The sequence below is a fragment of the Epinephelus fuscoguttatus genome, linkage group LG4, assembly GCF_011397635.1.
Source record: "Epinephelus fuscoguttatus linkage group LG4, E.fuscoguttatus.final_Chr_v1".
Classification (NCBI taxonomy): Eukaryota; Metazoa; Chordata; class Actinopteri; order Perciformes; family Serranidae; genus Epinephelus; species Epinephelus fuscoguttatus.
The window spans coordinates 5,457,147-5,478,377 of record NC_064755.1 but is presented as its reverse complement, the minus strand read 5'-3'; the positions used below and the strand labels follow the sequence as shown (position 1 = coordinate 5,478,377).

General features: G+C 41.0%; 1 protein-coding gene across 2 annotated transcripts in view; it reads right to left on the bottom strand.

Annotated features, from left to right (window-relative positions):
- The window catches only part of LOC125887539 (BTB/POZ domain-containing protein 10-like), a 33,782-nt gene that overhangs the window by 6,697 nt on the left and 5,854 nt on the right, over positions 1 to 21,231 (bottom strand). Inside the window, exons 1-6 of one of the 2 annotated variants that reach the window (XM_049574456.1) lie at positions 17,738 to 18,023; positions 11,138 to 11,394; positions 10,649 to 10,970; positions 7,731 to 7,833; positions 4,871 to 4,991; positions 1,763 to 1,960 (exon numbers count right to left, since the gene is read on the bottom strand). In XM_049574456.1, coding sequence (XP_049430413.1) covers positions 1,763 to 1,960; positions 4,871 to 4,991; positions 7,731 to 7,833; positions 10,649 to 10,970; positions 11,138 to 11,394; positions 17,738 to 17,865 — 1,129 coding nt within the window. In that variant the 5' untranslated portion in view covers positions 17,866 to 18,023. Of the gene's footprint in view, positions 1 to 1,762; positions 1,961 to 4,870; positions 4,992 to 7,730; positions 7,834 to 10,648; positions 10,971 to 11,137; positions 11,395 to 17,737; positions 18,024 to 21,231 lie in introns of those variants that run through there. The other variant, XM_049574457.1, reaches the window with a different exon arrangement.

Sequence of the window (21,231 nt, the reverse complement as noted above, 5' to 3'; positions counted from 1 at the left end):
TGGATTACTGTCTTGCTGAAACACCCAATTGCACATCAACTTGTCATGTCTGGACTGACCTACGAACATTTGCCTCCAGGATTTCTTAATATTTGGTGGAATTCATTCTTCCTTCTACCTGTACAATATTTCCTTCTGCCCTCAGCTGCTACACAACCTAAAGTATAATGGATCCACCTCTGTTATTTACAGTTGGCTGAGTGTTTTTGTCTTAACATGCATCAACTTCTTTCAATTGTGACCAAACAGATCAGTTAGGAGTGTCGGTCCAAATCACATTGTTTCAAAAGGTGTCGGGTATTCAAGGTATTCTTTTGGATACGTAAGAGCCTTTATTTTGTCTTTGTTGTTGAAAGCACTTTGTATTGTCCTGTGAAAAACTGGACTTATGTCTGCTGCTCTTTTGCAGTGGTGTGTGGGCTCTCCTGACATTTTTCTCTACAGTTATCCTCCAACTTCTGAAAACATTTCTGTGAAAATAGGTCATTTGAAACATTCAAAGTTTTTTGTAGCCCTCTCCTTGTTGGTGGAAGTGAACTATTTTGAGTCTTGACATCTGTGGACAACTATTTAGAGAAACCCATGGTTGTTAACAGGCAGAACAGCCGCTGCAGCCTGATACTTTAGAAGAGGGTTGCAACTTATGGTTATTTTCATTGTTGTTTCATCTGGTTTAATCTTTCTCAAATAATCGATTAGCTGTTTTGTCTATAAAAGGTCAGAAAAATGAAAAATGTCAATCAGTGATTCCCAAAGCCCCAGCTGATGTCCTCAAATGTCTTGTTTTGGTCACAACCCAAATATATTCAGGTTATTGTCATAGAGGAGTAAAGAAAGCAGAAAATATTCACATTTAAGAAACTGGAATTAGAGATTTTAGACTTATTTTCCTTTAAGAAAAAAAAACAAACAAACTGATTAATCAAATTAGTCTGCAATCATAGTTAATCAATTAATCGATCAAATGTTGCAGCTCTATTTTAGAAAGCATGGAGTTACTTCAGAATCAATCTGGAAATCCAGCCAAAAAAAAAAAAAAGATTTTTATTATTATTATTATTTTCCTCCTTCCTTCCTTTCCTCTACAATGTAAATTGCAGAATCTGTCTTGAGAGATTACTTCAGAATAAATACTTTAGCCCTGGAATTATGTTCACCTGATTCATTAAAACCATAATAAGTAAATCACCTTGGTCTGGGCCTTAGTCATCATCGTTGTCAAAAGTAACAAAGAAGAATACCAGAGGCTTCCCAGATATTTGCACAGGGCTTTTTTTCATCTCTTTTTAAAATGAACTCACTTGTAGACTGAGTGAATAACTGACAGCTGCTTGATAAACACAGAAAACTAGACAAATGCAAGTATGACGCTGCATGTATTAAACTGTGCGGACCTAAAACTAATGCCTAGGGAGAAATCAGTCTTCCTCCTATTATATATATTATATATCTATGGCGATCTGCAAATAGTAATATTTGTAATACCAATATATATTTTTGTACTCTAATCTACTCAGTCACAGCCTGGGTGGATGGATGCTGTGACGAACAGCTCATAACTCCACTTTCAAGTTTGGCAACCTCAGAAAACATCATCAGCTATGACATGAGGAATGCAGCAGCTACAGGAAGTGGTCCTGACCCACTCACATTATTCTTACCAAGACAGTGACACACTGCTAAAAAAAGCAGGCCACCTGAGCAGCTGGGTTAATTGGGGAGTGTAAAAAGATTCAGAATCAGTGATGGAGGCAGTTCTTACTCTGTGAGTACTCCTCTCCCATCTGTGGAGGATACTCCTCGTCCCAGTCCACCACGTCGTCATCAGTCAGCACCACTACGTGACACTCCCTCTCTCCGCTCTGAGCGCTGGCCACCATCAGCGGCAGCACCATCTCCTCCAGGTAACACTCAAACTGACGTCGGGCCCCGTCGTTAGACAGCTCGTGCATCAGGGCGCCTGGAGAGAAACCAGGAGGATATCCATGATGAGCGAAGCCGACAGAAGGAAGAAGGACAGGATGTAGGACACTGTACTGGATCATGTCCTCCAACAACTAGGACAGCCAAGTACTATTTTAAATTTGAGAGTATTGTACATCAGTTACATACCACTAAAGAAAATAAATCACTACTGTTCTTGTAACCTTGTTTCACAAGTACATTTTTGCTGGGACCTTTCTTAACATTAAAATGTAAACAAAGGATCACAGGAGCTCAAACAAAAACCTAATAAAAAAAAGGAATCAAACACAACTTAACATTACTGTGACAGAGTAACTAAGTGTGTATAAAATACTTTTTGAAATGTAACAACAATTATCACATGGCACATTCAATAGAGCTGTTATAGTGTTTTTAACAGAGAGTTTTGACCACTAGCAGCATTATGGAGCACCTTTTTGTATGTGTGGGTCTGTATTGTGCAGAAGAAGGCAAATTGTGCAGGTCATATGATTAAAAACTGTCTGAAAAAGTTTTATGAGAAATAAAAAAGCACTGAACATGCTTGTTAGAGCTCAATGATATGCACAATTAGTTTTGGTAAGAGACAGTCACCAGTGGGTTATGGTCCAGTCCCATTTCTTTTTTACCCCACCCCTTGTTTTTGATAGTCCCTTGTGGTTAAAACCTTCCCCTATTAAATAGGACAACCCTGACATCAGTATCATCATCAATGGCTTTTACATAAACAGACAGGACTACGACAGCAATGGTATTATCACAATGGCATTTGTCATTTATCTGATGGAGATAGAAAAGCGATTTGCTCAACATGGATGCTTCACACACATCTTCATCCCGGGAACACAGTAACGTGCAGTTTCGAGATGGTAACACAAGATCAGTGTTATCAATTCAGTATCCGATCACGTCTCCTCTTCTGTTCCCAAATTATGACGCTGAATAATAGTCAGAAAGCATTTTTGCAGAACATTATGATGTCACAGTAAAGCTGACCTTTGACCATTTGGATGGTCATCACTTTATTATTTCATCCGATTAGACATTTGTGTGAAAGTTTTTGTCATAATTAGCAAAAGAGTTCTTGAGTTATGGCCAAGTTTTGTGATGTCACAGTGATCTTTGACCTTTGACTACCAAAATCTAATCAGTTCATCGTTGAGTCCAAGTGAACGTTCATGCCAAATTTGAAGAAATTCTCTCAAGGCTTCTTTTTAGATATTATGTTCATGAGGACAAGACAGACGGATGGACAGACAACCTTAAAACATAATGCCTCTGACCACTGCTATCTCCAGCATGGCTAACAGTAGCAACCTTCGCTGCTACCTAGCCGTCTGCACTGATGTCAGAGGAGCAACTTCACTGATGGACTTAAGTTAAGTTTTAGGTGTCATGTACCATCAAAGGAGGGCAATGTGGAAATATGTCAAAATGTGGGACTGTCATGAACAAATCAGCAAAAACAATGTAAAGTTAGCTTATTATGTTGGAGTCTAACCCCCCCCCCCATTATGATAATCATAATCTTTAAAATTTCATTGATAAAGAAAATACATTTGTGGATTTCTTTTGTTGCTCCTGTAGCCATCTTGCAGATGATTTCTCATTACACTTGGTGTGGAGTGTGCCTCTGAAAAACTTCCATTTTGAGGGCCATGTAGGCGTAATGCTTTGCCCTACTCCCATCACAAAAAGAATCGGGACATCTTCATCACAGACGTAAACGCACATAACAGACGAGTAGGGTCAAGTGGTAGGGGCAAGGGATGTTTTGGGGTTGAGCCTGTTATCTTCCTCTGAGCGAGGCTGTATACTTCTGGAAACTTCTGGCTCGACAGCTGATAATATTCAACAGTACTGCACCAGTTCTGACCTACATATTTCCTGTGTGAAGCTGCTTAAACAAAATAAATGCAAATACAATACACCTCTGAATGCAAACTCTTAAAATACACAAACAGAAAACATGGTATCTGTCTGCGGCCTTAGTGTGGCTCTATCCAGGACAGAGACTGACTGAAATTAGACTCTAATGAACCACAGAAACCACATTTAAAAAAGCAGCAGCTAAAGATGAAAAACCCTGAAAACCACATCCTGTTGGTACAGGAGTGAGACCTACTTGCCTGGGTTGGTTTTGTGCCTGCATAACAAGCATTAAATCTCACAGCTAATCATGACCTACTTAGAATCAAACACACACACACACACACACACACACACACACACACACACACACACACACACAGAGCCTGTACGCTGAGGCTGCTCCTCCCACACACTCAGAGACACAAACAAGCAAACAAGAGACACGAGCATGCACAATTACAACACAAACATCACAAACACACACAGATATGCGTCACTGACAACATGACACTTTCATGTAACAGTGTGACATCACAGGTGCGTCAAATGTGAATTTAAGCAAACAGCAATGATGCAAACAAACAGCTACATCAGCCTGTGTATAACAATCAGGTATCTACTGTGTATGTCTGATGATAATGGAAAAGCTTGCGCCTACAGCTCTGACTGAAGGCTTACTTTTACAAAAACAGCTGCAGAAAATGTGTATATGTCTATCAACAACACTGTGTTGTGGACGTAATATTGCTGCAAACTTATTTTCATTTATTCTAAATGCAAACAGGTTAGGAGCTGACTATATCCATCAAATAAACAGTAAGAGCCACAATCAGTAGTAAAAATAAAACAGGTAAAGTCTGGTTGTTTTCTTCTCTAATGCGGTAAGACAATAACAAGAACGATCTGTGCTTCACACTCACCGCGTCACCATGTCAACAAAACCAGTACCTATGTACATCAGACTGCAGTTCTACACAGTTCAGACAGCGAATCAACAGCCAAACAAGCCGCCTGTACAGTTGTGTGTACTCACTGAGGTCTCTGCACTTGATGGTGCTGTAGTTGAAGGAGATACAGAGGTAGTCACATGCCTCCCTCAGCTCGGGAATGGAAACGCCGTCAGGGCAGCGGATTATCCCCGACTTGTAGTAATCCTACCATTTTCAGCAGCACACACGCACACACACACAAATGAATACGCGGGCAGAATGGCGACCGTTCACACGCACACACAAGCATGGGAGAAAAAACAAGACGCCATTATTGATGCTGCTTCGCTCGCACAGGCGACAGGGAGAGAGAGGGAGAAAGATGGATGAGGGAGAGGAGGGGCAGAGATGGAGAGCGAGCTGTGATGAAAGTGGAGAGCAGCGACGTCACAGGGGAGAGAGAGGGAGAAAGAGAGGGAGAAAAAAGAAGGGGGAGGGGTGGAGAGCAAAGGGTGATGAAAGCAAATGCTAACAACGTCACTTTCCCTCCCTGCTCCACTTTCCATCCTCCTGCTGTCTCTGTGCAGCCTGTGTCAAATGAGACACTCACAGTGGCCGTTTCCCTGGAGACTCTCTAAAGCTGCAATGGAAACAAGGAGGAGAGACTGGACAGGCACACACAGAGAACTCAGGCACCACTCACTTCCTGTTCTCTACTTCTCTCACTTTCTTGTCTCCATAATCCATAACCACAATCAAGTAATTATTGGCCCTTCAGTAATGCATTCACCCAGAGCAGAGGCAAATGGAGAGTGTTGTGCACTTGCCAGAACCATTTTTCGATGCAACATATCAACAAAAGCTCACCATGCATGCTTTCAGGAAAATTTTCTGTTCCCACTGGGCGACTGCTGACCATGCTTGATTGGACAATATTTTGTCAGTGTTGTTTTGTTAGTCGACTTGCCTCCAGAAACAACCACAGTTTACCGGACACACTAGTATGCTAGAGATGAGAATTCATGGAGAATAAGTACTGTAGCATAGTAAGATAGATGTGTCAGCCTCGCTCACGTACAAGCATTTCCACTCATGATGACCCGTCTTTGGTAGTATTGTTTTGTTTTCCCATGAGCAACACAACATGCTGCTCCAATTTCCTGCCAGCACTAATAAGTGAATGTGCTGACAGGCGGTCTCTGTGCCCTTCAGCTTTACAGTGTTTAAACAGTCCCTCTCTAAGTCATGTCGTGATGAAAGAGTCAGTGCAACTCAACACACCACAAACTAGCCTGAAAAAATACCAAAGGGCTCAATCACAATATTTCTCACAGATAATGTTGTCAAAAATATGGATTCATCGACACATATCGATACGAATATATGAAACTTTTTCAACACTCATTTTCTGCAGTATTGATACACCGATACTAGGGATGGGGGAAAAAATTGATTATATCACGATATTTTGTGTGGCAATGTCGTATCAATACACGGTCGCAAAGTATTGGTCTTTTATCAAATGAATTAGTAATATTGAAAATACAAATCAAACTTTTGGTAGATAAGATAATGATATGATAATAATATTGTATCGGGGGAGCCACACCTTACTGCTACCAACTGCGCTATACTCCCCCCACCCCCACCCCCATTTTGGTGCCCTTGCTTGGATCACACTCATCTTAAAACTCAGCCTTCATTGTGACCTAAACTACACACCTGTAGAGTTTAACTGTATCATCTTGCACAGCTGTGATGCTATAGCCTTGACAAAATCTGCCCACAGACAGACAGACAGATGACATAAACACCTGGCAAATAACTCAAAACGTTTCTGTGGTAGTTCCCGCTACAACAGGTGTCACCAGGGGTACATTTTGCCATGATGACACACACACAGTGACTCAGAAGCTGAAAACAATACGGGCACTGCTGTAGCTGCCAGTAACAAAGGTACTGCTCATTACAGGATCTGTTCTAAGTATCTGCTGTAACTCATAACTTCATGCTGATCACAGCTGTTGTCCTTTATAAAATCACAAAACCACAAACTTTTAACAGCCACCTTTCAAGCATGGATAAGTGTTTGATAGGAAAAAAGGTATTAAAAGAGTTTTGGCTGAGTCTCACTTCAATCAACTTCAGTAGTCCACGAGCAGTAATAATATATCTTTTCAGATATATAGTTGACCCTTACCTTACTTGATTTCCTTTAAAATAAAAGGAACTGATACGATACTGAGACTCCTAATTTCTGTTTAACACCCTAAAAAATAGCGACATTCAATGCCATTTTTTTGATACCACAAAGAGAGTCCTTTACTGCCATTTTCTATTATATTTAAACAAAAACACAACATCATATCCAACTGATTTCCAGTTGGATGTTGAAAAAACATATTTTTTCAAACTTAGAAATTTGGGGGTAGATACACTGCGCACTGAGGAGTAAAGAAAAACAGCTGGGATCTAGTCTGGAAAAAATGCATAATGTGCCAGAAGTGTTCATTTCCACAGGAGTTATAGTCCAGACCTTAAAAACTGTACACTTCAGAGGTAGTGCAGTTGGTGATGAACACACAAGGCAAAGCACTTGTATATTATTCTTTACATAGCTGAGCTGAAGAATCCAAACAGCAGAACTTCCAAAAAGACTGAGCTGAACATCCCTGTCCGTGCGAGCAACAATAATGGACCAATGAAGGCTAACAAGACTGGCAGAAAAGGAACAGAGAGAGGTGTATCTTTATGTAGTACCAATGGAAGGATGGATGGAGATGGGGTGCAAGAGAACTGTAAAGTGAATAAAACATTAAGAGATGCAGACTGTTTCAGGAGGGTTCTAAACTCACTGGGAACAAGAGAGAGGAGGGAGAAAATAAAAGGGATAAATATTTTTAAAAATGTATGCTGTCCATATAAAATAACAAAATGATTAAGAACTAAACTCAGCCTTCTCACCAGAATGGCTCTGAAGACAGTGGAGCTGATGCCATCAGCCACCTCAAACTCCCCTTTGTCATTGGGTCGTGTGAAGTTGTTGTCCCGCCCAGAACCAAACATCCTGAAACAAACAACAAATGAGAGAAAAAAGACAGCTGTTTTTTTTTAACTTGGGATCGCGGGTGATAGAACAAACTGAGTATCAGAACAAACTTAAAGGACGGCTGAGTAGACCCGTGATCATCATTTGTATCGCTGCTGTTTGTTTATCAGCTTCAAAGCTGGAACAGTACATTCAAGATTCCGAAGACAGTGAAGTTTTGGTTTCAACAGATCCTTGCAATCAGCTTTTCTAAATGGGTGTAATTAGTCATCATAAAAAGGTGCAATCTGAATTTTCATTTGTTAAAAACTAACATGTTTTTATATATACTACATACAAACACCATCTATTGTTTTATTGTTAAGAGTGTTGAGACACAGTGTGACAAAACTTCACCTGAGCTCTCGACTCTACTGTTGAGAGAACTGGCAGACTCAGCACTGCATTTTGCAGGGTGAGCAACCAGGTCAGGTAACACTTTATTTGAATAGTCCGTCTACAGATAGTTTATAGAGTATTTGTAACATTTCAAAAGCTTATTAGTTGAGATCCAACGACTCAACCGTTTTGCTTTGTCTGTAGATATTAAACAGATTATCTGTAGAGTATAATTCATGATACCTACATATTCTCAGAATAATTTTGCTGACCTTAAGAAGAATGTCATCATTGGAAAGATGGTGTTTTAATAAATCTGGACTGTTTATGCAGTAGAAAGACTCAAATACTTTTGAAATTGGTGTCCAGAGAAAACAGAGAAAAAGGATTGTGGCATTCACTTTTGGTCAAGAGGTAGAGAACCTACGACTACTACAATGCACTGTGTCGCATCAGACCAACAAATGCCCCTGACGGTAGGTGACGTAATGCAAAATTGTTCGTTCCACATGGCAGCAGGCTGACAACAAATGATCTCATGTTACAGCTAAACAGTACACTAAAATATGTTTCTTAAAACATTGTAGGTGAGAAATAGGCCATGTAGTAACATAATCTTAATTGATATCCAATCAGCACTGCCTAATTTTACCGTTTGATCAGTTTGGTCTGAGTTTGGAGGAGAGAGAGGCAGGTCTGTCTCTTTTTCTGCTTTTGTACTCTTCATGTCTGCTGTAGCGGTAAAAGTGGCAGACAATATGAAAATGCAGAAATACAGCCTGTGGTTCAAGCAACAGCCCAGGAGAGCCCAAAAAACTGGGCCGGATAATCCGTTTCATCTGGCAGTGTTTCACCAGGGGGCAAGGACGGATATCTAGGCATTGGTTAGATGGAGGGAAGTTTACCACCGTTCATTTACACACACTACCCACATTTTGATACAAAGCTGGTTGAAAATTGGCAAAGTATCCCTTTAACCTATGCTGCATAGGTTGAGTAAATAATTCAGGTTCAACTAAATTATTTTATAATATGCAGTAAATAGTTACATTTACTCTATAGTTAAATGTCTACAGTAAAAATGAAACAGTTGATTTGTTAAATCTCAACTAATGAGCTGTTACAAATACTCTATTAACTATCTGTAGGTTGACTACACAAATAAAGTGTAACCTTTGATCAAATTTCAAAGGTCCACTAGAACGCTTTGGGACATGCAAGAAGAATATAAAATGAAAGAGGAGGAGGCTCTGTTCTTTCAACAATACAGTTAAAGCTTTTGGTTTTTGGGCACTGTAGATGGGAGTGAAAGATGAAGAGAGCAAAAGCAGACTTACTGTTTAGACTCATTAGAGACTGTTCACCATGTTATGCTGCAAACTGTTTTATACATTTCATGATCTTTTAACATTTAAGTTATTGAGTAACTTCTTTAATTACATCAAGGCCGCATCCACACTGAAACGTTTTCATTTTAAAACAAAACCAATCTCCACACACAAGCGTTTTAACACTGTTTTAACAATAATATGCCTATCAACGTTTGTCACATCTCCATTAACATACACTGGGCGTGCGTGTGGTGACGTAAACAGAAAGTTGACTGTTTAGTTTGCAGTTGGATTCTTAGTTACAGAAAAGGGATGTACGAATTTGTCGGCCGACATTGACCTTGCTGACTACCATCGGCCAACAGCCAAATAAGATGACATTCACTGGTGACAGTGGCCGATGTTTTTCTGTTTTGCCGCATCAATTTTACACAAACTAAATACCAGGATTCGAGACTAATGGTGTCCCGTCGTCCCAGGGACAATAGAAAACGTGCCTGAGACAAGCCAAGATCTTACCCAGGATGCTGTCAAAACAAAAGTACATAGTAAACTCACTATCAACACATCAGGGGACACACCCTACTATTTCCCTGACAATGCTACATTGTGATCAATAAAGCACTGCTGACATCTGCGGAAGAAGAGCTAGTTAGTGTTAGCTGTTAGCTGCCGGTGGCAGGAATTAACTGCTGAAGGTTGCAATGAGTTACATTAAGCTCCGGTTAAGCACTATTCAGTAAAAATGAGTATTAGGCGAAGGTAAATTGTAACACTGTTATTATGTTTTCAAATATAAAATGTAATTTTTGGCAAGAAACTTAAAACATAAAAGGTACAATGTTTTGGCTTGACACATTGTAACTGAACAGACCATATCAGGAAGTGAAAAAGGATTTCCACATCATTGTTTTCATAAGTCTCTGTTTCAGCTCATCCAGACTAAAACCTGGCCCTGAAGTTTTGAAAATAAAACCAGGCCAGCAGCTTTTTCAAATGTCTCTGTTTTAGGGGTTCCAAAATGCCAGGATAGTGTGGACACTCTGCGTAAATTTAGCACGAGTTATGTGTTTTAAAACAAAATTGTATTAGTGTGGAGCCTAAATCTATCTCTCAGTCATTACCTGCCCAGCATGGTGTTTGGTTGAGCTGTGAAGATGGCAGGGTCCACCACAAATCTTGTGTTATCCACAATGAGCGTTACTCTTTCTCCCAGTCTCAGTCCACTGCGATGGCCTTCTTTACTGCTGAGGTCATACACATAGATCATATCGCACGATCCAGGACCCAGTGTCTTAGAGTGGTGGTCTGCTCCAGGAGGACCCAGGGACCGAGGTATGTGGCCCCCGATCAGGGCCCCTCCAATGTGGGAATAGGGAATAGAAACCCTGGGAGGACGTGGACTGGAGGATCTGGAGGAGGAGCCTCCGTCACCACGTTCACGGTCTGTGGGAGAGAGGAGGACACATGAACACCAGCAACACAAGCTTTCAGTCAAACATATACATACATGTCATTAGGAGATTGAGACCTAATGGTTGGGCGAGTAAACTTTGACTTTTGGGACTGTGTGATCAAGACTAATAATAACGTCTTGTATCTTTTCTCTTCACCATGCTGCCGAGTGGGAGACGTGACATTCCTGATGCAGGGCGTCAGTTGGCTCTCTCCTCTCTCATGGGAGGAGTCGCGTGAGCGGTCACTGGAACGCCGCTGTTGTTCCCGGTAATGTTCTGCCCCTCCTCTTTCTCTCGCCCCGCCAACGGCGCCGCCACTGGCACCACCCCCAGCCCCATACAGACTCATGGTCCTGACCTGCTGCTGCTGCTGGTGGTCGCAGTCCAATACTGACAAACCACACTGCCGCTCACTGAGGAAGAAATGAGAGAACACACAGAGAATATCAAAGTTTTGAGCACGTCTTTCATTTAAACTAAACAGCTTCTGAACTTAAAATCAGATTGCAAAACGTTTTTGTTGATTTGCCAATGTGCATAATGTGAAAAACAGTAAGAAATAGACCTTTTGGGGGACTTTGACTCTACTAACACCAAATTTGGCATACAGTCTTGTGGGACTAAGATACACAACCCTACTAAAAATGAGCAAGATCAGTCAAAAAACATGGCTGCCATCAATCAAAAAGTCTTAACAAAGGGTGGAGCTTAGAAGGAAATGGGCCAAACATCAAGTTGTTTTTAGCAATCCTGACTGAACTCAGTGGAGACATCTGGCATTAAGTCTTTGACATAGCCACCACATTTCGTTCACATCAGATTAACAGGGAGCAAAGGGCGAGACTTTAAGTGTGCAATTATAAAAATGCTTCATACATTGTAATGATGAAACAAGTGTGTGATTGGTTTCACTCCTTCTATAAACAGAATTAAAACAGCTGAAATGTTTGGTTGCCTGAAACCCGCTTGCTTCTTTTTGCAGCTTCGATTTTGTTGACTGTGAAAGGGCTTAGTCAACTTGTTCTTCCTGCAGCTGTGTTTAAAATTAAGTTAGTGCTGTTGATATTCAAGCTATTGTGCCCATGAAGGACACAGTCATTTCAAAAATTTCCTAACAGAATTCCAAACTGCCATAAAAGTTTGATATGGTCACAACTTCAAGTCTAAGTGGGATGACACGGCTAATCATGCAGAAACCAAAGCACTGATGCATGATTTCATGCAACAATGAGATTACTTGGTGCACTGACTAGATCCTCTCTAAGCACCCTCATACACTCACACACACAGTTGTGCAGAGCTCGCTCAGGGTAAATGGTTTGTTTTTAGAGCGCTGAGCTGTGGAACGACAAGAGAGCCTGTAAAAAGTCTGCAGTCAACTCATGTGAACCCTTACAGGAGCAGAGTGCTGCAAGAACAGGGCTAACACCAAACTCCAACCTCACCCTGCAGCTACATACACACACCACCCCAGCATCCATTAGACTGTGAATCCATGTGAAACAATTTTGAGTAAGCGGAACTCACTTAGATACAGGACAACAAACAGAAATGGGCGTTGACTGTTTACTCGCTCCACAGGTTGGTTTTTCAGACATTTTTTTGACTGATAGGTAAAAACCACCCCACCTTGCCTTGGAGCAAGTGATGCGTCCTGGAGTGGTTTGCTGTAATGTAGTATTTTTCCAGAGACAGACAAGCAGTCCTGAGAGAGCTGTTACAGTATCTGCTCTCCATTTAAAAAAGGACTTAAACACACTCGCATGTGTGCATTAATGCACAGGAGCGATGCACATACATGTACTCATTTGAGGACAATACAAAAAGTGATGTGAATGGTTTGACTCTGCTGACAATTTTGCTTTTAGGTTTTAATTTTGATAAACAAAACAAAATCTTTTTCCATTCTGTCATGTAATTTAATAATGCACAGGCTCAAAGGCACAGCAGGTGATGCTACAGCATTTGATAGCCATATAATGCCATTACAAATGGACAAGTTGAAATACGCAAATCAAATAGTAAATATCTGAAAAATAAATTAAGATCTGAACATGAAAGTGACGGCATTAGACATGCTTGTGTGTGTGGTAATATTTGAACCAGTTATACTGTATAAGAATTGATTTAACTTTAATACTGGACTGGTTATTGGCGTAATTGACGTGTAACATTAAGTAAATGCAGATGGTCACATCAACGGACTGTGTAAAATAATGGACATAGCCACCGTCATGTCACCCATTGTTTTGCATACTCCTGTTTTGAGGCCTTGAGTCTGGCATTTTGGACATAGCCATCTTGGTTTTTTGGAGCCAGAGGTGATCATATTTGGACGAGAGGGTGGAGATAACCCAATTGCTAGCTGCTAGTTTATGCTGCACTCAATTAACTCACAAGTTGGAACTGGGAATGACGTCAAACTGGAGTTGACAGCGCTCTAGTACAAGAAGTTGGAAAACTAAGAAGTTGTTATAAATACTAGTTGTCAGTTTACACGTTTTAAAAGTATCAGTTGATAACAATGCATTACATTATATTTTGCACATACAAACACTGTAGCAACATGTCCATCAATAGAGGTTGGACATGATTGTGTGTAAGACAACAACAATATGAGATTTTCATTTTCAAATAATCTTCAAGGGAAATATCACCATTTCATAAAATATGGTATTATACAATTACTGTTATCTTTATCGGTTACAATGACCCTTTAAGGAATAAAAACAGATGGTTTTTTTGTTTCAACAAATGCTTTATATTACTGAAATTTGAAATATGAAACCATCTTTTTTAATGAAAGAACGTAAAAGTCCGACAGGCAGTCAAGGAAGAAAAGAGATGCAAATGCACAAGTGAGATTCTCCATCCAATTTTTTTTCAGTCCCATAGATAAGTAAATGTACTCTGTATGATGACCATCAATTTTCATCCCACAGTACACCAGTAAACCGCTGCAACTCTAGACACAACAAAGACAGAAGTGCTGATAAACAGTATATTACTACAACTTTCACCACTGTTGATACACAGGGTAGCCATCTCGGATTTTGAAGTTGAGGTAGGTAAGGTTCTTCCTACTTTCCAAGTAGGAAATCCGACTTCAGAGGGTGTTCTGGCTGGGAACCCAGAAATTTGGATTTCCCAGTGGAAATGGAATGAGCCATTATTTATCATAGTGCATTTTCAGCAGTGGTTAACTGTGATAATACTAATGCTAATTTTGGCTAGCAAAAAAAACCAAGATTAATACCATCAAAACAAACTGTACTTACTGGAGAATTAGAATATTTAACTCTTTAGAGGTTTTTTAATGCAACAAAACACTGAACAAGACATTTTTAGGCAACTAAAAAATTACAATTAACTTTCATGAACTGAAAACACACCGAATTAGCAATAGCTACAGTTATGGCTATACTCTGTGATTCTGGGGTTATGCCAGGGTTACATTACCTTACCAACATTGTTGCCATGACAGCAACTGTTATACAGTAGGCACCCAGCAATCACTCAAATTATTCCCGCCCTTAATTATGTGTAATGTTAAGCCTTAACAACATTGAAGCAGGTAGGTTATATAAAAATCGACCCCCCTCACAGTTGACATAAATGGGCAAATTTTACGATACAAACAAAACCATTTTTTGTACCAGGCTGTTAACGGGTTTATTTTTGCTGTAAAGGTGGGTATTTCAACATGGAGGTCTATGGGGATTGATCGCTCTTGGAGTCAGCCTCAAGTGGCCATTAAAGGAACTGCAGTTTTTGGCACTTGGCATTAGCTTCATTTTTCAGTCCTGGAGATTGACACTTGGTGACATGCTACGAAAACAAGTAACCAAACGAATCACATGATGAACAACAATAACACAGAACTGCCTTACACAAATTGCTTGTTTAGGAATAAAAAATTGGACCATGCTGCATCACCAGATACTTAAGGTTTTGGTATTGATATATGAAAGGGGCTTAATGGTACCAAATCCTTTATAATTACATTATTTTTATTACAGTAATATTATTTAGTTGTATTATGATAAATTACATCGCTGTAGTTTTGTTGATAAATGTATCCATTTCACTTCCATTGCACCAGTCTAACTGGCTATCTGATCAATAGTGTTGAGCTTATAAGCCAGAAACACATCCAGGTCTCAGTAATGAAGAGAGCCTAGCTCTCTTGAGAGAAGCTGCTATGAAATATGATGATGACCATCTACTGAAGGCTAGGAGAGATGGAAAATGGGAGCAAGGAGGGGTGGAGAACAGAAAGAGAGAGGCTTCTTTTTTATTGTTTTATAAAAATGGACTTAGTGATGTAAAAAGAGCCAGAGTACTGCTTTCTACTCCGCAGAGCACATGACCAGGTACGCATAAATAAACCACCACCACATAAAGCCCTGACCCAGCGCGCTGAGGCAGCTTTGGCATGGAGGTTTTATATACTTTTACACAGAATAAATCAAGTGTATACCAGTTCTTAAACCCAAGGGTGAGTGATTCATTATTGAACAAGAATTGATAAACTTTAGTCTTTTGTTTCCATGCACCATGCCCAGTGAAGGGGTGGTAATGAGAGAAGCCTTCCTGGATACTGGCTGACATCTTAACATGCTGGACAGCCGGGTAGATGGCCAGCTGACTGATTGAGTGGCTAATTGGATGGGTAGACTCAGACAGAGCAGACCCAAGAAATAGCAACACCAGCAAAGTGACATAAACAGATCAACAACACCGTGTGATGACTGCATGTCACCCTAAATTCCCACAAACGCCTAAGCTACACGTCACAGATTCATTTTTGTTTGATGGTGCTCCATAATGGCTAAGACTAAATCTTTTACACAACACATTGATTTAATGTCAAATTAAAATTGCATATCAAGACTGCACAATCAATTTAAATATTTATAAAAAACAATCCTAATATGGCAAATGGCAATATCCAAATCTGTTTTTTTTTCTTCGTCTTTTTAAATGTGTCACAACATACAGTTACAACTGATATGGTGCTACAGAGATGCCCAGGCCTATGAATCATATTTTAGACATAAGGGAGCACGGTTGTTTGGTACAGACCCCAGTAAAAGATAATTCATTACCATTATTAGTTGTGGGGTTTTTTTGGTGAAAATGAAATGCAAAAATGACCCACTAAAACCGTGACTGACGATTATTTTTTTTTTTTTGTATATTGGGCAGCCAAAACATATATAGTGTTAGTTAACTTTGAAATTTGAACTCTACTCAAAAGGGTAATATTTAATCAAAGAGTAAACCAAGACCCTGTTATTTTTCTGTTTATAACATGTTGGCTTTTCAGCATAGCTGCAGACTCTAGCAATGTCCTTGAAGACAAGGGTCACCATAGCAGCTGAGGAAAGGAAGAAATGTACATGCACACACACACACACAGACACACACACACACACACACACAGACAGACAGAAAGAAAGACACACACACACACACACACACACACACACACACACACACACACCAACACACATCTCTCTTTGTGGTTCAATGTGTTCAGGTGAGCTATCTGACACACACAGCGGACAACTTCTCTCAGCCTATATAAACAGACACTACCTGTCTTTGAAAATGCTGAGAAAAAACAATATGTTAGGCTTTTCACAGAAAGACATAGTCAACAATAGTCAGGCATTTTATTGATTATATTGAGGAGAATATTGTTATAAACAACTAGGTCTCTTATTTCAAACTGCCATGATTAGCCTAAGTGATCTAGCCAAGATATGACTGATAGTAATATGCTGTCTGTGTATTTACACTGGTGTCTGACAGAGCAAATGCATGTTTTATCTCCAATGGGATTTGAATGCTTGTCATAAATGGAATAATAAAAACAAAAGTGGGTCCTCCAGCCAAATAGGCACGCAGCCAGCGGGCCAGGCCAGCAGGCTAGAGGGAACAAAGGAACTGAGGAGGCAATATTTCACTCAGGGCAGGCAGCTCCTCTCATCTTTCACATGGCAATGCGGCCAAGATACAGCAGCCAAGATTTCACACAGCCAGACAGAACTAGAGGGGGCTAATATTTCACTTGTCCAATTTCCTGTTACTGGGCACCCCCACCCCCCACCCCCGATATCACAATTTCCCTTTTCTTTTGCTGAAAGGGGCAATGGCCTATGGTGCTTACAAAGGCTCTGGGTGCAGGTTTACGGTGTTAAACACAAGTCAAGTTCACCAAACCCATCAAAGACACAATAACTGAGATGAAGATGCAAGGCATTCTAGCAGTCTATTAAAAGCATGAGGTGAGAGCCCCAAGGGGTGAGGGTCCCATCTATTATTTAGGGGCTGCTGACACCGACACACTGACGGGCAAGGGCAGAGAAACTGCTCTCTGCAGCAGTCTGGGTTGAAATCCATTAAAGGATGCTGAGTATTGGATATTAACAGGGAAATACCCCCTTACCTACCCCATTATAACATTAATAAAGATCCGTATACATATATAAATTAATGTATAGGACCTTCATATTCTGAATTTCTCATATTAAACATAATCTAAAAGACTGCCATTAAATATCGTGAGATGACTTTTTACTCTCCACTGAGTACCAGAGTCAGACGAGTCCCGTCAAGAATAATACAGTCAGTGATTTTCTTTCTAGGTGATTATTATAATTACAGTAAATTAGACCAAGAGCCGGGTACTAGCTGTAGCACAATGACAGAGCTAAAATCCCGATGTTTTGAAAGCGGACATGCACCCACCGGTCGGTATCAGAGGGCCAAGTGAAGACAAAGCAGCAGGGGATGAGCTGCGGGATGACAGCGGCACAAAAGCCTTGCGCTCCTCCGAACAAAGCGGGCTTTCCGGCAGCTTCAGCATCCTCGCTCATTACTTTCCAACTTCATCAGCATCGTTCCACACACTCAACCTGGACTTTAACTCGCCGGTAAAATCCACCGCTTCGATCCAAAGCTTTAAATATGTCTAAACGGCGAGGGGGAGACGCACACCGGCTAGTCATTCAGAGTCACCGGAGGGACCTTAAACTGTGAATGGCCGCGTGCTTGACTGAATCAGAGCGATGCTGCCTTCACGTGCTGCTTTGTAAACTCCCACTCCTGAGTGCTCCGTTTGCTAGCGGTACATCTCATGGACGCTAGTCGTTAATAACAACAAAGCAGATCCTGCTTATATCATCCGGCAGGATGCCTTTAGCGCCATTTCTCAAAAGAACCCTAATTAAACGTCTTATAGGCTTGCGGAAAAATATTATGGGAAGAGAGCAGTGGACAAAATAACGTTTAGGGAAAGGATGCCAAGAAAACCCATGTAGGCTATTAGTCAGACTTGCATATTTTTATGCACAAGGGACATGCATGCTGACCACAAAGTTGCAATATTTCCAACATCTATTAAAGGCAGCATCAAACAGGCACTTATTGAATGGCTCTGTCTGCAAGACTGTCTAGGACAGTTTACTTGTCGAAAAATAAGACTGGGGGAAAATAAATAAAAGGGAGAGATAATACAACAATACCAATTTTTAGAATATTATACAGGTAGAGAAAAAAAACAATGTTCCACAAGTCTGCCTAAGCTCAATATAGGAGATAAAAAATGTTGAGTATACAAACTAATCTCAGACATACATTAAAAAAACAGGCCTAAAGGAATATCACTGATTTCTCAAATGCTACCCTAATTTTCTCTGCTCCTTCAGCATTATGATAACAAGTGCAAGTACAAAACACCTTATGCCATCAACATGTCACATTATAAGTATGGGATAATGCCTGACGAGATGTCCATTATCACTGGCAAAGGCCGTCTAAAAGTGATAATGAATACCTCAAAGTGCATTATCCCACTTATAGCATGATCACTCACCAAAGAAAAAAGTAAGAATATTAATTCATATTTTTATGCTTTTTGCAGTCAAAATCCCAGGTTTTTCACGAGCCATAACTCGGTTCCCTTGGTAACACCTGAGGGTTTACCTAATAGCTGGAAAAATCATTACCACCCAATAAGGTTCTTATGCAATGGAAATGTTATTCACTACTCCAGTAAATAGGATGAACCTTGAGCCTTTTTTAGATAGGAATTGTGCAAATTTGCAGGAAAGCCCAATCAGTCTTTTTTCAGCATTGGCAGTATAAAAACAAAATTGGGGAGCACGGAAAATTGCCGCCTACCTACTTTTGTTTATACAGAATGCGCCCTTTTCGGGGCAATGGGGAGCGTGAACAAGTAACAAAACGTGTGGCTCAGCTTGTGACGTAAACAGTGACGTGGGAGGAATGCCGCGGCTAGTCAGGAGGTGATTCTCTCGTAAATCGGGCCCGTTCCTCACCCTCCCCGTCATCTGACGGTTAATGGCCTCTTTGTTTGCGAGGGCAAGGAGGGTGCTCAATTCCTTGTCTCCCCAGTTGCTCATCCCTACAGTGTCTGTCAGGTTTGCGTTTCCCTCTTGCTACTAGCTGCTAATTCCTGCTATCAGCTGTTTCCTGTTTATGCACCACCAGTGGGTCACATGTGCGGTGTCATCAACAGCTCGTCCCACAAGTCATCAACAGCCCCTCCCATTGTGAAAGGCAAAAAATTGGGCGCCCTGGATCAACTCGCCTTTCCGCCTCTGTGTTTATAAACGCTCACAGCTGGCCGGCAAATCAGCTCAACATTCCCGGAAAATCTGGCAGTGTAAAAGGGGCTTTAGATACGACCTGGCGACGGGAGATATTCTAGTCCGCCCAGCTCATGGAACCCTTTGGCCCAGCTATTAGCCAGAAAGCTAATGTTATGCTAGCAAGATTCAAAGTTAAAGCTCCAGTAGGCAACATTGTTTTGGTATAACTGAGTAAAAATTTTATAATATCCTCTAAGCATAATGTAAATCAAGTGGTCTGAGACAAACAATAGGTTTCTGCACCTCACCGTGGCTCTGTGTTCAGCCTCTAAAGAATCAGTATCATGTCGATGTGCATCAACCAATCAAAGGTCAGCTGGTTGGCTGTTCTACTGCATATGCGCGTTCCCGTGCCGCCGGCAGAAGGGGACAGCAAGCGGCAATGGCGAACAGTGCACCAGGTGAAATAGATATTCCAGCATTGGCTACAACTGCCTACACGGCTAAACCCAAAAAAAGGGCTGCTGCGCGGAGAGGGAGAGCCGAGCCTCGGGGGTATATGTGCGGGGCCGCGAGGGAGGGATGGGGTGGGCTGCTGCGCGGTGAGGGAGAGCGAGGCTTGGGAGTATGTGCAGGGCCGCGATGGAGGACTGGGGGAGGGCTGCTGCGTGGTGAGGGAGAGCCAAGGCTCCCAGAGAGGGAGAAATAGAACCAAGTAGGATAAAATACTCGCGTGCTCGTCTGGTAGGAGGGGCTCAGGGCGGAGACGAACGAAACCTAACTCAGATAAGACTCAAAAATCAACCCTTTTCAGGCTTTCTACCTACTGCAGCTTTAATAACATTGCATACACTTGACAAACTGAGAATATAAATTGGCAGTATGTTTAACAACAAGACTAGGTAGCTATTCAGCCATGTCATTATTAATTAATTATTTATTAATTAATTATCAAGATTTTCACGAACAAATGATACGCCATACGTAACATTACTGTCAGCCGCAGCCTGAAATAGTGAGTTAATAGCGGACAGGATGTGAAATGATTCCTTAAGTCCAAGGGGGGGGTGTAGTATCTGCAGCGTGTGCTGCAGTGTCCCCCTTGTGGTGTTCAGAGGGTGAGGCACTGACAGACTACTCCCAGTATTGTAAATTAATTGTAAACAGATTACAGATACTGATACTATAATGTAGTCGGCGTATTAATTTAGAATGGTGTATAAATAGTTTCACCGGGACTATGTGGTAGGTGTCCATTATCAGTTTTTAATGGACACACTGCAGCCAATCAGAATCGTGTATTCACCCAGACCATGATATAACCGATAACATAACTTTATGGTGATAATACTACCTTACGTGGGGCGTCGGTAACGTAGCGGATAGTGCCGGTGCCCCATGTATAGAGGCGATGCCTCGCTGCAGCGGTTGCAGGTTCGACTCTGTCTTGTAACCCTTTGCTGCATGTCAACCCCCGCTCTCGCTCGCTCGCTCTCTCTCTCTCTCTCTCTCTCTCTCTCACTCCATTTCACTCTGTCCTGTTCATTAAAGGCAAAAAGCCCAAAAACAATCTTAAAATTAAAAAAAATACTACCTTACGTAGCATTGCTAAGGTAATGTCTGCATCTC